Source organism: Saccostrea echinata, unplaced genomic scaffold (assembly GCF_033153115.1).
Source record: "Saccostrea echinata isolate AGI-Se365-2 ecotype Australia unplaced genomic scaffold, CSIRO_AGI_Sech_v1 ptg000020l, whole genome shotgun sequence".
NCBI classification, from domain to species: Eukaryota; Metazoa; Mollusca; class Bivalvia; order Ostreida; family Ostreidae; genus Saccostrea; species Saccostrea echinata.
In genome coordinates this window covers 1,719,900-1,738,030 of record NW_026889769.1, presented here as the reverse complement: position 1 = coordinate 1,738,030, position 18,131 = coordinate 1,719,900, and the positions used below count along the sequence as shown (strand labels likewise).

General features: G+C 33.4%; 1 protein-coding gene across 1 annotated transcript in view; it reads left to right on the top strand.

Annotated features, from left to right (window-relative positions):
- Positions 1–1,102: 1,102 nt before the first annotated feature.
- The window catches only part of LOC133189823 (uncharacterized), a 43,276-nt gene continuing 26,247 nt past the window's right edge, over positions 1,103–18,131 (top strand). Inside the window, exons 1-12 of the mRNA XM_061325216.1 lie at positions 1,103–1,842; positions 6,656–6,693; positions 6,978–7,196; positions 9,373–9,515; positions 9,954–10,061; positions 10,783–10,924; positions 11,307–11,620; positions 14,097–14,300; positions 14,777–14,869; positions 15,411–15,437; positions 16,082–16,254; positions 17,894–17,968. Coding sequence (XP_061181200.1) covers positions 1,456–1,842; positions 6,656–6,693; positions 6,978–7,196; positions 9,373–9,515; positions 9,954–10,061; positions 10,783–10,924; positions 11,307–11,620; positions 14,097–14,300; positions 14,777–14,869; positions 15,411–15,437; positions 16,082–16,254; positions 17,894–17,968 — 1,923 coding nt within the window. The 5' untranslated portion in view covers positions 1,103–1,455. The remainder of the gene's footprint in view (positions 1,843–6,655; positions 6,694–6,977; positions 7,197–9,372; positions 9,516–9,953; positions 10,062–10,782; positions 10,925–11,306; positions 11,621–14,096; positions 14,301–14,776; positions 14,870–15,410; positions 15,438–16,081; positions 16,255–17,893; positions 17,969–18,131) is intronic.

Below are 18,131 nucleotides of genomic sequence, written 5' to 3'. Positions count from 1 at the left end.
AAAGAGCTTTTTAAATTCACTACATATAATCCAAATACAACATCATATAAACATTAGAATACTACATGTATAAATCGAGTAATCAAAATTATCTGCTTCAATTTACAGACTACATCAACAAATATTTTGCAATTCTTTCCTCGGATGCCCGTCTTTTTATGGCGTGTTTGTACAATAGAATAAAGTAACTACGCACACAGGATGGGTTGTCCTCAAAATGGCCATCGAAAGATTAGATATGTTTATTATTAAGTTATCGAATTTTTGACAGTTTGAGTGTGCTGTTCAATAAAATTCGACAGATAAATTCAATGTTAGACTGAGAGTCGCTGCAGACTAGTCAATGTATACATGTGTTTACTTTTCGCACCTGGCTACACGGCATTAATTTATCATATTTAAAAAATTGTATGAATTGATCGATGGTCCTGACTGTTGATGCAAGAGATTTATTAGAAAACATCTTTAAAGGTAAGCATATCAAATGAAAGTAAATTTGCAAAGTGCAGTTTAGTGTATACTCTTACAGTGCTTTTCATTGCCAACGCCTACGATGTATTTTGTAACGAAAGTTCCAAAGCTGACGACGACACATCTCAAACACCGATTTATATTAATGATATTGTGGAAGTGTGTCTATATCATCATGTTAATTATTAACTATACTTAAAGAGAATCCGCTAAAGATTTGATCTGATACTGTATGGTAAATGATGCCAATCCATCATTTAATCGATTCGTAATCAAACATACTAGTACACGGTATGTACCTTAGAATTTATTGGCCTAGCACAATACAACACAATACAATCAACACTTTCAATGTATATGGTTAAATTGGGGGGGGGGGGGGCTGCAGAACGAGTTGATTTTTGCAGACCATTAGAGCCCACTGTGTAAAGGACACCAATATCTCTTCACCTTATAAAGGTTAATTAAAAGATAGTATGTGTACTTTCAGCAACATAATTATTATTCATATATTGATTGGCTCTGGGTACTTTTAACAAGGTTAAGTCTTTATTCTCTCATTATAATTACTTTTCGTCTTGTCGGTTTATATTGTCAATTTTATTCCAGGTTTATTAGTGACTGCAGGGGGCCAATAGATTACTTATAATTAACAGGAAAAATACACGTATACAGGTAAAAACAACATCGCTACAGCCCTCCCTGCAAACATACGAAGTCCAATCTCCGAGTTGTGCTCACGACGCACCGGAATTGATTTTCCAGAGATTTTTCAATTATTTATATTGTGTATTACCTGAAAAGAATTTTGCTTTAAAACCCTAATCGTTTTTTACCGGTTGGTTGTCATCCGCTTAATCAGTAAAATTTCCTCGGCGCATGCACTTGCATCGGAAGATTTAATAAAAGAGTACGAGAGACTGTAAAGATTAAAATATGTATATCAGCAGTCCTCTTGCATAAGATTACAGTGGATTTAGTGGTATGTTTTCTCCGAGTGTTGAACTCCCCCTCCTTAGAAAGGATAGTCCATGGGCTACTTCCCCTGCATCTCGATTACCACCGTCACGGTCAGAACGAAACGGAAAATCGGAAAGAGGGTTTCCTCGGATTGTCCTGAGGGACAGCTTGGGAAATAAACTGGATACTTTTACCTACTTACAAGAGGCAATCTACAGAGCGGAGTGGAATGTGAAAAATTCTCACGAAGCTGTGCTTCCAGAGGAATGGCGCCTCCCCAAAGCCCCCAATCCCGCCAGACCAGACTACTCCCGGGCAGCCCCACCCCTAGCCAACACCCGGGCTAGGCTAAAATTAAAATCTCTGCAAGAGCAAGAGGTGTCCAGAAGTTTACCACATCCACGTTTTAGTGTAAGTATATACTTATATCATTAAACAACATATGTATGTGTGGTGTTAGCAACCACATCTTTTTATGGTGTTTGTATTCTGTAATTGTGACATGAACAGAAAGTCCAGTAATGCTTTCGACTACAAGTACATTAATTTCCTATTTATTTCCATGTTTATAATACTGATGAAATCAACAAACTAATCAAATTGAAGAATCTCTCTCTCTCTCTCTCTCTCTCTCTCTCTCTCTCTCTCTCTCTCACACACACACACACATAGGTAATCAATAAATTATATATATTGTTTCTATTATTGTACATTATTGTACTATACGAAACTGTTTTATCTGTCCCCTTTATTCGTGGTGCCCCAAAGCGCAAATAAGAGTGTACACTAAATACCACAATCGCCAGACGTGACTCTTGTGGGTTTTATTGTGCAAGCGCATATTCTCTACGAAAGAAATTGACTGCAGAATAAACTTAATAACTTTTGGGTGGACCATGGACCCCAAAATGAACTCATTTAAAGGGAAATTTAATGACGAAACCTTTGCGATTGTATACATAGTGTTTGGCTTTTTGAAAGCAATGACTCTATCGCAAATATCTTTATAAGGGATTTCTTAATGTAAACATCGTTATAAATGAAAAATGTCTTCCATCTTCTTTGTGAAAAAAGGGCAGTTAAAAGTTTTTTCTCTATTTATAATAGAAATATGCTTTAGTCGATTTAGACCGGTGAGTAAATCATAATATATAATTCTTTGAATATCACTGAGGAACACCCTTGTTATAAAGTGTGTCAAGTTCATCATGAACTCTTCAACTACATTATAACACACCAGTGTATAAATATGGTATACAAAGTGGTATTAAAATGAATCCTCTATCCATTTGTTTGTTTGTATAAATATCATTTAATATTTAATGTTTGCAAAGCTCTGTGCATGAACTACACAATCTAAAAGCTTTATTAAACAAATCGGTTAAATACCCATCCACATAGGCCTATCAATAAAACATGTTAAAGATTGAATACAGTACAGGGTAAGACTGTGTATATCTTTTTTCTTTCATTTAAAGAAGTAGAGCGTCCGGCTGGAAAAGATGAAAGGATCAGCAGTATTAAATAACTCTTGCAATATCGTTCGATAATCTTATCAGTTGCATTCGTTATCAAAAACAAAGCTTCAGTTAAAACTTTATCAATTTTTGTGTTGTGTGTCTTCGAATTTCTATTCAAATGCCACTTTTTTATTTCGTGGCCACAAACTAAGAAACAAAAGAAAATTAAGAAATGGTGTATGTCCATTAACCTCTGCCATCAAAAGGACAATTTTCTAAGGAAAAATATTGCTACAATTAAACATTTGCACGAATGTTTTAGTTATAAAGACTTATAAATCTATATCGGTCTACGATTAAAAGACTCCCCCCCCCCCCAAAAAAAAAAAAGGGAAGAAAAAAGTGAGGTTACTTCGTTTTATAAATCATTAAAAACTAATTTGTGAACAATTGTAAACGGTTAAAAAAAAAGTTCCCCCAAAAAGCAAGCTGCATGCAGTGTGGCCATCTTATTGTGAACACAAAAAATTAGAACTTTCGCTAACTCAAAATGTAAAATTTGGTTACAGTGTTCTCCTATTAGATATAGTCGTGCAAATGAATATCTCAGTGGAAATCTAAACGTCACTTTACCATATAATGAGCAGGCTTCAATGGAACAAGAATATTACAACCGGAAATATATATACTGCACGTATAGACTTCGGAATTGCGTAGATTTATAATTATCCGGTTTTGACACGGAGAGAGGGAAACTTCGAAAAAGTTTTCAGGTCTGATAAAAATAATTAAATTTTTAAAAGACAGATTTTAAGAAATCAGGCTGTAACTATCAGTACTGATAGAAAGGAAGGAGTGGATGGACTGTACTATGTTAAAAGTTAAATCATCAACCGCTTGAATGAATTTTCACAGGAGGGGGAGAGGTTGAAGAGTTCCTATGAAACTATGAAACGATCCCAAGGCCTTATTTAAAGATGTTTCTGGTTTTTTTTTTTTTTTTTTTTTTTTTTTTTTTTTTTTGCAGTTGGATTTAAAATACGAATTACGAAATAAGAAAAATATGTCTCAAACAAAGTTTTTACTTTTAAATTTTTACAAGCATTTTTACAAGCAACAATAGTCTTGATTTATGTTTACTTTAACATGTTTGCAGGTCCAGCACAATCTCTTAATTTAGCTATAATGTTTGAAATACCCATATAGCTTTATTAAGCTATTTAAAATAGCTTGATAAAGCTATATTTGAATAGAGTGTTTCACAAATACATTAATGGGAGAGGAGGAAAATGCGATGTACCAGCTAGACCAGAACTCGATCCCTCCGCATCTCCAGTCAGGTGCTTTGACGGCCACAGTTTTAAAAAAATATATACATGTATATACAGAATGTCTCAAGGATGTGACCATGCATATTTGTACTCTGGACCAGTGTTCGAAATTTAGAATTCAAAGGACCTACAGATAAAGGGACTACACGAGTCCTTCCAAGGCAGCGTAGGCCAAAATGTATTAATAATATGAAACAGAAAAAATTGAACGTCACACAGTCTTACTAAGTCATAAATATAACACCTAATGAGTTTAAAATGTGTTTATATTACTGTAAACATACTTTTCCTTGGAATTACAATTTCTGTTCTTAAAATCCGCAGGTAGAAAATTACGCAGGTTTCTTAGATTGCCACAGTATGTTGATGAAATGTACCTTAAAGTATACTTGGACAATGTAAATTTCCGTGGAAAGTTTGTAATTGCATACATATAGCGAAATTTATTCCACACAGAAAAAAATAAAATCTTCAGTATTTAATTAAATTGCATACAAAAAGAAGAATTGATAGGATCTTGATGAAAATAACAAGTTTTACCCGCGCGTGCCATCTTAAGTCCAATTTCTTTTAAAGACGCTCATTGGTTAATTTGTTTAAAATATTCAATTAAAATGCAGGAAAGATATAAAAGTTAATGTAAATGCATAAACCAATATACATTAACTTCAATTGCAACTTCTTAGGCTTTCCAAAAAGCGGTAAAGAAAAACAGTGGTGTATTTTTCCAAGCTTGCTGGAAAGGTCCGAAAAGATGTGATTGACGTTAACTTGTATCCCGGCAAATCATCGTCGGCCCAAAATTATTTCAAGGACCCATTTAGTCATACTATTCGTGAGTCCTTCCATTTGTACGTCTGCACAGGGCCGATGGGCTGACGCTAATTTCAAACACTGCTCTGGACTATTAAAAAGGGATTCGAAAAAGGATAGCTTAAACAATGTTGCTTTTGAACACTTTTTCATTATTAATGGTATAGAAAATTATTTAAATGTGTACATGTTGTATGAAAAAGAACATGAAAACTATGTTTTATTCATCAAGATTAATTTTTTATTGTTTAAATTTGATATAAGTGTTTTCCTAAGATGAAGGTTATAGGGCATGACTTAGCCAAATATGGGCATCCTCATATTTATTTATGTCCAAAGCATCCAAGAAATTTCTTCAATCAATTAAGGCATGATCCTAAGCATCAGAGAGGTTAATTATTATACTGTAGAAACACAAATTTTTGTGGGGGTAAAATTTCGTTGTTTTGTCATCTAGGAAGGTTTCATGGGTATTAAATTTTGTTGTTTCGAGAGTAACCCTATTCTATATATAGTCATATAAAAATTTTATGTGGGATTTAATTTCATTGATAATTGTTAACAACAAAATAAACAAAATTAAATCCACAACGAATATTTCTGCTTTTACAGTATAAAATATTTTATATATAATAATATATATTTAGTAATCATTGGTAATATACAAAAAGATTAAATAGAAATATTTTTTTAAAGTAATGATTAAATACTCCTTATTTCTTGTTTTAATTTTCAACCATGCTCATAATTGCACATTAAAGCTTTTGCAAATCACGGCCCCTTGATATTTTGAGGCAAAATTTTACATGTATGTAGATCAACTTCTTGAAGAACATGAAGGCTAGTTTGTAAATTTGATATCAAAATTGAATGTGCTGCACTACATTGTAGAGTTGTAGAAAATGTGCTTCAGGTTTATGGTTACAATAAGGAGATAAATTCATCTTCATATAGTTTGGTAGGAAGAGAAATATGTAACTAAGTGAACACTGAGGATCATGGCCCTCTAGTCTCTAGTCTTCAGTCTCTAGTGTATCATTTTTTTTTTTCTTCAATGAACTATGTTGCCATGGTTACTAAAAATAAAAATTTCTGTGAAATACTTTCAAAATGCTACTTCTTGTACAGTTTTGGTCTGATTTCAATATAACGTGGCAGACAAGTAGACAACACTAAGATATATAATTCTCTTTTATTAGTGCTGTTGCATAGTTTCAAGTCAAACTGCTACTTTTCTCTTCCTTTGTTTTAAGTCAAAACCATTAGAGCTACAGTCTCATCAGAGACTTCTGGTTTATGTAAATACTGAATTGGTTGATGATTGTTACAGCACCGGGTGTACCTGAAATATTATAAATAACAATTTCCTCTCTGAATTGGCACTTATAAGTTTGTATCGAGAGGCCTTGATTCATCTGTAGAATAACTGAAAAAGTGTGTATTTATAGAGTATTGTATACCTTACCCCCTTTGGACTTCTCAAAAGTGTTAATTATATTGCACCTTCTTATTCTCTTTCTGATACTTTTCTGGCAATGGTGATAATTATATCTTCTCTTGTTTGTAATCCTATCTCTTTAATGGGTTTGTTTAATCAATTCTTTTTTGTTTTTTTCACAGGAAATTGATGTTAATGATGTAGCATTTGTTGCAGAGAGGTATAACACTTTTATTCATTCTTTTCTTTTTTGCATACAAGCTTTTTTGAACCTCAAAATAACAAGCAAAAATTTTTAAGATGTGTATTTGATTTACTTTTTATTTCAAATTAAAAAGAGCATATAATAATGCAAAATACTTTTCAAATTTAATAACTTGACAATGTAAGAGAATTTGACATTCATTCACTAAACATTAACTCAAATAATGTGTAAGAAAACCTAAAATAAGACTTCAGAATTGTAAAAATGAAATTTATACAACGTTTATATTTTTTAAAAAGCTTAAACCAGCTCCCAAGAGTGCCTTCTTTGTCCTTTCTTCATCATGACCTCCTGGCAGAGCCCAAGAAATACTTCCAGATTGTTCATCAGGCCTTGGTCCAACAGCGCTACTATGCACAGACAGACAAACGGGAGAGAGTTTACAATTTTCCTGGTTTCTGTATGGGGTGTCGGAGGTCGGGTCTGTGCTATGGTTGTGAACGCAGCTCTGCTCCACAGTAAGTTTTGTAATGTAAACTATAATCCAGAGAAACTGGATTGCACCTACAGTCAAGCATTTAAATACAATCTCAGATATTCTTTTGGTACATTTTGATTTCATGGAAATCTTAGTCTCAAATTGTATTTAATAAATTCCTCATTATATATGGCAAGGGCATATAGTGCTTGTCATGTCCATCTTCTGCCCATATTTGAGTGGATTCCAAAATTAATGGAATGATTTCACTAGTCAGATGGAATTCTTTCATTTAATAAACTTTTGCATCACCTGCAGAGCAGAGTGACACTTAGGGATCACTTTACCCACAGTCTGTCTGTCCGTCCGTCCATCATCTGTCACACTATATCTTGAAAACTGTTGAAGGTAGGGATTTGATATTTGGCTCATGTATTGCTTGGAAGAATGGCTTTTGTAAAATACCAGGGTGACTGACCTTGTGACCTTCAAACTTGACCTTTGACCTACTTTTCAAAATATACCATAGTGCCGATATACACATATTCTTTGACTTTTTAGAGGTAAGTTTGTGCTATTTGACAAGCACTGCACTGCCTTTTTATAAAACATGTTGAAAAATAACAGTGCTACAGTCCACCTGACCTTGGCATTTGGCCTATTTTCAAGAATACTCTGAACTGTTGTTTTGTAATTAATTTTTAGAAGTATGGCTTTGTTAACTAGCATTTAAAAACATGTTTATAACCTACTGACATTTTCTCTCAAATGTATTAATGACTTTAATCACAGGTCAAACTGAAATTTAAATACATTCTGTTAGCAATCAAACATCACTCGGCCTCCTCCAGTTTTTCTTGACTTGATGGAAAAGGCCATGTATTTTCCTATTGTTCCATTAGTTGTCTTTGAAAAAACAGGAGCAATTTACCAACTTTTGATTGTGATCTTGGGAATTATTGAATTAAATTTGTGTTAATAATTTTTTTCTACCAATAATAAAATTTTCGCGACTTGACAGGAAAGGCCAGTGTTCTTCTTGACTTGAAGGAAAATCTTGTGTGATGTTTCCATTGTAGAGTTAATTCAGGATCGGTATACTGACTTGTGAACCTCAGAGATTGTTGAAATAATCTCGTATGAATGGATGGTTATTTTAATTTAGTTTGATTATTCATTTTAGCTTGAATTTATACCATTTACCATGAATTATCATGGATTTTTTCTTTGCTTTAACTATAATGCTAGTATAATATTTAAAAAATAGATGACCACCCTGTAGTTTTATTTATGTCTTTAATGATGCTACAGAAGGCGAACATGCGTTCCTTGGAACATTTTAGTTTAAAATACATGTACCGTACAAAAAAAATGTGAAAACTAAGTGATGTGGAAAATCAGATTTTTTTTTAAATATCATTTTGGAATTGTGTTCATCACCTAATATTAGGGGAAAATGCATTGAAATGGAACAAACTGGTAAATTTCTTCAATACCTTGTGATTAAATACTTTTATGAGAGGTTTCCTGTGTTTGCTTTATAATTGGATGGTTAGGTTATTGTGTTCAAAGGTCAAAAGTTTAGTTATCTTGTACAAAAGATCAATTTCACTTTGTGTCAGAAAATTACAAAATGTTTTATAAATGATAATCAGTTGTTGAATTGGGAATCATTAAGACTAATAGAAAAGTAGAGTATTGACATTTTTACAGCATTTTATAGAAATGTCCCTACTGAAATAAGGGAAACACACTAAATATATACATGAAATCCTTTATTGAAAAGATATTTTTAAAATTAAAAATTATTGTGGATTAAAAATAAAAATTTGTGAGAGTGTCTGTATATATATATATATATATATATATATATATATATATATATATATATATATATATATATATATATATATATATATATATATATATATACATATATATTCATATATATATGTTTTTTGGTTGGGTTTGTTTTTGGTCACATCGGAATTTTGGAATTTATGTGCACATTTCATCTTTATATGTATAGTTGCTAAAGTTGATATCTTGAATACCATGGATATGTCAAAGTGATTTGTAAGTCCCAACCACTTTTTCTTAAAGTATTTTACCCTTGATATCTCAAATTCTTGGATATCTCTAAGTTTTTGTCTTGGTCCCTTCAAGTCCAAGATATCAAGGTTTGACTGTATGTCTTTTTCCCGTTTTTCTTTAAGTTATCACATTGACCGCATCATGAAGACCGGTGGGGGATTTACCTACCATAAACATGACCATCCAATCAGAGAAAGACCTGACAAAAATCCGTCCAACTGGAAACTTGCCTTTCCCGAACTGGCTTTGAAACATCTCATCCAAGGTAATAGATCTGAGCCATTGATCAGTATTATTGATCTATATGTAGCTATGGATGGTATTCTCATTAATCTTAATCTAGGCCATTCATCTGACTGAGAAATACAATCAATCCTAATGAAGTCATTTTGAATATGATGGCAGTATTAAAAGTTGCTAATAATGCTATTGATTATGCATAGGAACAAAATTATAACTTATGAAGAAAAAAGAGATAAGAAAAAAATTACTGAAGTCCAAGAAAATATCTATATACTAATGACATTGAAGAGTAGTGACAGTATTTAAAAAAAAAATTGTAGAATTAAAATGATATATATTGTTATTAATCAATTAAAATGGGCTATTACATTCAGACCATGTTGTGCTATGTTTGAATTGTTACATTCAGACTATTTTGTGCTATGTTTGTACTCTTGTTGAAATATAAAATTTTATTCAGAGCATGAAAATGGCTCAGAAAACAAAGCTGATGAAGATGTAGAAGTTGCAGAGAAGATGAATGAAGCCACCAGAGGCTATCAGTTGTTTAATCAAAAGGCCCCCAGCGGTAATTAGAATCTCTGTATATATGTGTTATTATACACCTCAGGATGACAGTAGTTTATTCCTCTTTTGTTCAGTATTAAAATGCTTCCATTAGTTGATACAATAGTAGTTATTATACAAATGTATTGGCATGTTTTTGCCACCTGCAGACCAGAAAGGGAATTCATGTATGGCAATAAACATGTCTCAAAGTGGAGGTACCGCTATATTCTTTTACCCACAAAAACATTTCTTGTATTACAATATATCTTGGAAAAAAATGGAAATGCTATGGGGTCGATGTCCTATTCAAGGTCATGGAAGATGAGAACTCTGGTTCTGTCTCTTTAATAAAACTGTGATTCTACATTCTGAAAATCTCTCTTTACTCTAGGTGTATGAGCTGATAATAGAAGTGTCCAGCTTTTTGTATTTTTTTAAGCAACCTAATCTTGTAGACAGTTAATATGAAACTAATCAAATTTATCATCTTAGAACATATTTAATGTACATAGTCACTATTACAGTAGATCAAAATCTAGCCATCTTTCTTTTGTTATTTGTGGTGCAAAATGTGAACCTACGCATTCAGAAGCAGTATATTTGACAGGTCTGTAAGGCTTGTTTTGGTTAATTTTTCAAGACAAACCTAGTTAAACCAAGTTAAAATTAAAAATAATTGTATAGGACTGGTGTTTTTCAGGCACTTGGTAAAATTTATCAATATTTTGTAACTTTTATAGACTATGGTCATCAAGCTGTGGTGGAGCACATTGAGGAGGACAGTGTGGGGACACAGGAGGAGATCGTGAAGCAGTGGGCCATGATGAGGGAGGAACCATTAATAGATGACAGGGAGAGGGGCCAGAACAAAAACAATGACAGGTTACCTCCCCTTCTTGGTCTAAATATTCTATACAGTGAAACTTGTCTAATCCAGATGTTGTGTGTTTTGAAATCTTTCCTAACACGATGTAAACTTTGAAATCCCTCTCAATAAATTCAGTTGTTTAAAATGTTGTCTAATCCAAAATGTTGTTTAATCCGGCCAATTTTTCTTTGAAACCAGTGGTGTGTGGATTAGAAAAGTTTTATGTTATATTTATAGAGTTCCAGACATCATTATATTTTACATAAAGTGCAGACAAAACAGGGGAAAAAACAGAAGCAACTATTTTTTATTTAAAAGTTATTAAAAGCAGGCAGCTGAAAACTTTGGATGTTATGTCTTATGAATATGTCTTTTTAATTAAAGTCCTTCTTGCAGGTTAAGAGAAGAAAACATGGATGCCATGTCTCCTTGGACAGATCCCACTTCTTTGAACAAAGAGTTAATAGATGAAAATTTATTCAGAGGAGAGAGTCATACAACAAGAGGTTCTGAAGACATCACCATTCGTATGGAGTCCCAGGGCAAACAAGATTATAAAGACAGCTCCACAGACCAGGGGAGCCAGCAGCTTGATGTTCAGGATCAGAGGTCAGAACACTCTGATAGGGACGGCAGTGGTTCAGTGAGAAGTGAACATGAACTGGAGGATCCTGTTCAGAATCAGACTGATAATGATGCTGATAGTGAAGGTAAGTTTAATACATACTGTGGAATTATCATTGTTCATGGAGGATCGGCGTTCGTGGATTTTGTGGATAAACCCTTACTTATGAAGTTACATCCCCATGGATATTGATACACATGTACATTGAGAACATCTTAATAAAACATGTAAGTTACCCATGAAATTACATCCCCATGAACCAGGAAATCTTTGGTTACCCGTGAACATTTACCCCACGAACAAAAATGATTCCACAGTACGTCTTTTTCATGTATTTTTAAAAAAGGTTTCATTTTTGATGCCATTTTTATTGTATATTCAGAGTCTACACCCAAAGAATAAGTGAATACACAGTTTTATTAAGAGGACTTACCTTTTATCCTCTGCAAAAAAAAAACCAAAAACTTTGCTAGAGTGCATTATTGTTAGCTTAAGTAGTTGTACAGAACATGGATTTGTGAGTGGGTTTAACAGTCATATCACCTACATCTGTTCCACTTTGTAACACTGTTTCTTTGTTCCTCAGTATCATGTTTACATAAAATGTAATGCATGGTACATAACAATGCATTTAATTTTCTAAGTAATGGAAAATCCTGGAAAATATATGTTCTAGAGCAACTTAAAAGTTTTTTGCTACACAGCAAATTCACTATAGTCAAATTCAGGAGAAATGTAGGATGGGAGACAACTCTTATTCATTACTGTCAAGACCAATCTTTAAGGTGGTGATGTATAAATCATGTAAATTCATATGTAAGGAATATATTTTTACTACATAGAATCAAATCAAATTCAAATGTTATAACATTGGTTTTAGTACATCTTTAGATTTTTAGCTCACCTGAGCCGAAGGCTCAAGTGAGCTTTTCTGATCAAAATTTGTCCGTTGTCTATCGTCGTTGTCGGCGTCGTTGTTGTCGTAAACTTTTCACATTTTCATTTTCTTCTCCAGAACTACTGGGCCAATTTCAATCAAACTTGGCACAAAGTATCCTTGAGTGAAGGGGTTTCAAGTTTGTTCAAATGAAGGGCCACGCCCTCTCCAAGGGGAGATAATTACGGAATAGCAAAAAATTAATGGCATTATTGAAAAATCTTCTTCTCAAGAACCAGTGGGCCAGGAAAGATGAAACTCATGTGGAATTATTGTCAGGTAGTGTAGATTCAAGTTTGTTCAAATCATGACCCCCCGGGGATAGGGTGAGGCCACAATGGACGATCAAAGTTTTACATAGGAATATATAGGAAAAATCTTCAAAAATCTTCTTCTCAAGAACAGCAAAGCTATGATTGGTCATATTTATTTGGAAGCATCCTTAGGTGCTGTAGATTCAAGTTTGTACAAATCATGACCCCCGGGGGTAGGGTGGGGCCACATTGGACGATCAAAGTTTTACATAGGAATATACAGGAAAAAACTTCAAAAATCTTCTTCTCAAGAACAGCAAAGCTATGATTGGTCATATTTATATGGAAGCATCCTCAGGTGGTGTAGATTCAAGTTTGTTCAAATTATGACCCCCGGGGATAGGTTGGCTCCACATTGGACGATCAAAGTTTTACATAGGAATATATAGGAAAAATCTTCAAAAATCTTCTTCTCAAGAACAGCAAAGCTATGATTGGTCATATTTATGTGGAAGCATCCTCAGGTGGTGTAGATTCAAGTTTGTTCAAATCAAGACCCCCGGGGGTAGGGTGGGGCTTCAATGAACGATCAAATTTTTACATAGGAATATATAGGAAAAATCTTTAAAAATCTCAAGAATAGCAAAGCCACGGTTTGTCATATTATACCGAAGCATCCTCAGATAGTGTAGATTCAAGTTTGTTCAAATCATGACCCCCCCCCCCACTCCCTTTTTAGGGGTAGGGTGGGGCCACATTGGACGATCAAAGTTTTACATAGGAATATATAGGAAAAATCTTCAAAAATCTTCTTCTCAAGAACAGCAAAGCTATGATTGGTCATATTCATGTGGAAGCATCCTCAGGTGGTGTAGATTCAAGTTTGTTCAAATCAAGACCCCCAGGGGTAGGGTGGGGCCACAATGAACGATCAAAGTTTTACATAGGAATATATAGGAAAAATCTTTAAAAATCTCAAGAACAGCAAAGCCACGGTTTGTCATATTTATACGGAAGCATCCTCAGATAGTGTAGATTCAAGTTTGTTCAAATCATGACCCCCCCTCCCCCCCCCACTCCCTTTTTTGGGGTAGGTTGGGACCACTTATGCATTTAAGCTTTTCAATACTTAACTGATTTTTCCTTTTTTCCTAGCCACAGTGCTCAGGTGAGCGATGTGGCCCTTGGGCCTCTTGTTTAGATGTTATTTTAATTAGGTCATGACCATGACAAAGGTTATGCTTTGAAATGTGGCATCAATTATTTTGAAGAAGAAAATCTACCTGTACATTTTATTTTTGTATGTTTTATTTGAGATACATGTACATATTGCTATAATACATGTAGATATAAAGTACATTTTATTTAAGGGGAAGATGATGATACAATGAAAAGCTCCACTAAAAGGAGAGATAAATCCTACACCAGTGGTACAACCGGTAAGGATAGTCAGAAGTCAAGTAAACTGGGCACAACACCTAACTCAGGACTGGGCACAACACCTCACTCAAGACTGGGCACAACACCTCACTCAAATCTGGGCACAACACCTCACTCAACAGGAGACACATCTGGTGGGTAATTAGTGAATCCATCAAATTGTAATTTAGGAACATGCCTTGTTGACACCTTTTCTCATGTTATTGTAAATATTTCAATGGATTTATAAGTATTTCTGAACAACAAATCACCAAACTGTACCACAAAAATTGTTTTCAAAATACATGTATATCAATTAAATGAAACAAGTACAAGCACCCCTGCCCCCCCCCCCCCCCCAAAAAAAAAAAAGAAATATATTAAAAAAATAAGGGTAAGCCATAAATACTGTGCCTCTTGAATTTAGTGAGTTCACACCAAAATCTAAATTTGCTTATATATATAAGCTTGCTTGAAGCCCATGTGTATGTGTGTTCAAAAAGAATTATGTTATTTTCTGATTGGTGTCAATGTGAATGAGTTACAAATGTGAATACACCTAATCTGAGCTTATACAGTCTTGCAAGGTTGCATCTGCTTGAATTGATGTTCCTTTGATTGCTTTCATTAGATAAACGAGACAGACCAGAAGACAAGAGTGAAAAAAGCGGGAGTAGTCCATACAGCCCATACAGCAGTCGACGCAGGAAACCACTGTATAAAGGTCAGTTAATCTTAAAATTATAAGTGTTTAGCATCAATCACTGTATAATGGTGAGTTAATCATAATAATAATAACTGTAAAATGGCAACCATTGTATAAAGGTCAGTTAATCATAAAATTATAAGTGTTTAGTGTCAATAACTGTCAGTTAATCATAATAATTATATCTGTATAATGGCAACCACTGTATAGATGTCAGTTAACCATACTGTATAACTAACATTATATTGGTTGTTGTAAGCATCCTGCTCATGTATACAATTTAGGTCTGTATACTTAAACTATAAGTAAAGGCAATCACAGCCACCTATATTCACTGAAATATGAATTATTAAACATCTGTGTTATGCAGTTGTGTACTTTCAACTGTTTACTATTACTAGAAGGCATTTGTTAGTTGTGTTTAAATGCAACGTTAAATGTAATTTTTTCAGCCCCCCCCCCCCCCCCCCCTTTAGAAGTGTTCCAAAACGTTCACAAGATCAACCTATTCAATATGCTTATTGCTTGGTTCTTAATTTGAACATGTTTTGATTTGTAGAATGCAGTTCACCAAGTAGAAGTCCAAGTAATAGATTGTTGTATTCAGCACACAGTTGTTTAACACATCTATGTTAAAATTGTTCACATGCAGTCAAAAATTGTACAGAAAAATCAGTCACTGATGGAGTTATCTTTCTTTGATAATGTAACCCTTTTGAAATTTTTATTCAATTTTTAATCCATATTGCCATGTTCAAAAAGAAGTGAACAATTTTAGCAAACCCCCCCCCCCCCCCCCCCAAAAAACTTACACGTCAAGTAAATGAATTTCACAGCTCTGTCTTTGGAAATTGGGGACACATATTACGTGAATGATAATAAACAAATCTTTGTAATATCTACACAATTTCTACCACAAACACTGTAAAATAATCACATCATCTAAAATAATGGTTTTACACCTGAATCTTTGCATGCTTTGTCTCCATGTATGTTTTCTACCTTGGGATGGTCTGAACATATTCTAACTCAACTCTTTGTATGTTTTTTTGCAGAAAATGTAAATAGAATGTGATTTTATGCAATTCTGAATACAATAATAGTTGTAATTCTTTTGAATGCTGTTTTTTTTAAGAATTAGAAATAATCTGTATGTCTTACTCCATTTTGAAAAAGTCATAAGGTAGAGAATAAGTTCTAACTGACCATTTTTTAAAATATATTTTTCAGCTCCACCACCGTTCAAGATAAAGCATCAAAAAAATCGACAAATTGATTCACATTCCCCATTCAGTACTGAGAGACACTATGACCTGCCTAAAGGAAGTGGCTTCCAGGTCAAAAAGAGTGAAAAGAAACTCACAGAATTCAAGGAATTTAAGCATCATGAAGGAAACTGGAAAGTAGGCTGCCTATCTTCCCACAATAATTCTGTTCTAAATTATGTTATTTTTTTTTTTGGGGGGGGGGGGGGGGGGGGGTAAATTTTGTATTCACTAACTGTCACTAACATGTTGATTTGAGTTCTTTTATTCATAAGGGATTTGAAAGTTGTATGCAGTCATTGAATACTTGCAGTCAATTTAATTTAGGGGGAGGGGGCAATTTTCTAAGACTGCTTAAAATTTACAGGTCTGTGGAGGGATAATTTGTTGAGCAAACTTCTAGTTAATAAAGATACATGTATAACCCATAGATCAATATTCTTTGAGATTTACACAAAAGAACTACGCACGCTAACTCTTGATTCCCGCCTACATTTTACACCCATTTAATTCAATACTAATGGCAATTTGGCCTTAAAATCTTTGTTGAATGCAAAGAACAGTTCAATGGTAATTGAATGATAATTTTAATACCAGTGTTAAATAGTTAATTACCCCTAATTCCAGCTCTTTAAATAAGAGGGGTAGACGATATTTTCCATTGAAATTGGGCTTTAAAGCATCACCACATTTTAAAATATTTTTAAATATGAATAAATGTTCCTTAAATCATTTCTTATGTTTTACGCATATAACATTAAACATATATTATTAATAAAATACAGTGGTTTTAGTTGTAAAACCCTTGAATTTGGTGAAAAAATCAGCATTTTTGTAGTTTTTTTGTCTGTAAACTTATGTCCCCCCCCCCCCCTGTGAAACACAAAAAGCTTTTGTATGAATCCGTAAAATGACAGTCCATATTACCAGAAAAAGGAATTTTTGTTTCACGAGGGGGGGGGGGGAAGATGTTTTAAAAATATTTTCCGTCTTCCGTTGAAAAACACAAGTTTTACCAAAATTATAGAGTTATCTCTCTTTGTTTTCCCAAAGAAGTAATGTTTTATGAAAATTCATATAAATATCTACATAAATTTGAAAAATCCTTCAAATGTGTTAACTTTGGAAAATTGACTTGGAGGTAGGTGGGAGAACAATACTATCGTTTGCAGTTCTTTGTGAATAATGGATGTGGGTATCTCATAAATGTAAAGATGTCTATCTACAATTACTGTAAACCAACTTTTATTCCTGTGCGAGAAATATCCTCGAGTTTTGCGACCTAATTAAACTCACATATATTTATCGCAGCGAACCATTTATTCTACTTTGCATTTGTTGAGAATGTTTCCTTAGTCACGAAAATTAATAGTTGTGGATTTATTTCAAACTAACGAAACGCAAATAAAAGATGACGCGAGTAATAGTTGGTTTACAGTACTTTGTTTATTACGAGAAAAATATGAATTAGGAAGAAAATTAATCTTTGAGATATTTAATTTATTAATTTTTGGGTTAAGGATACCAACAAAATCCCACAAAAATTTAATGCCACAAAAATAATTAATCCATAGTAATTGATAACCCAGGTGTTTCTAACAGACTTTGAATCAATATTTGAATTAAAATCACTTGAGTTTACCTCTGGGCTGTGAGTATGAATTATGTCATTATGTCTTGTTTTTGTCTATGATAGTGAAGACACACTCCTCTGACAGGAAGTCTAACATCTTTAATTTATATTTGTTGTCATTCTCTTCTGTAATGACCTTTGTAGGAGCCTGAGAAATTCACCGTGAAGAAATCAGACAAACACAGCACAGATTTCTGGAGTCCACCTAAGAAGAAGGAGGTAATTATACGAAGTTTGAAGAAGAAATTACTTTTTTAAGTTAATTAATTCTATTAATATTATTACATATTATGATTTATGGATTTATTTTCATAGAGGCTGATGTAATTTTAAATTTGAAGATCTAAATTACCACAAGCAATATTTTTGATGTTTATTTTCT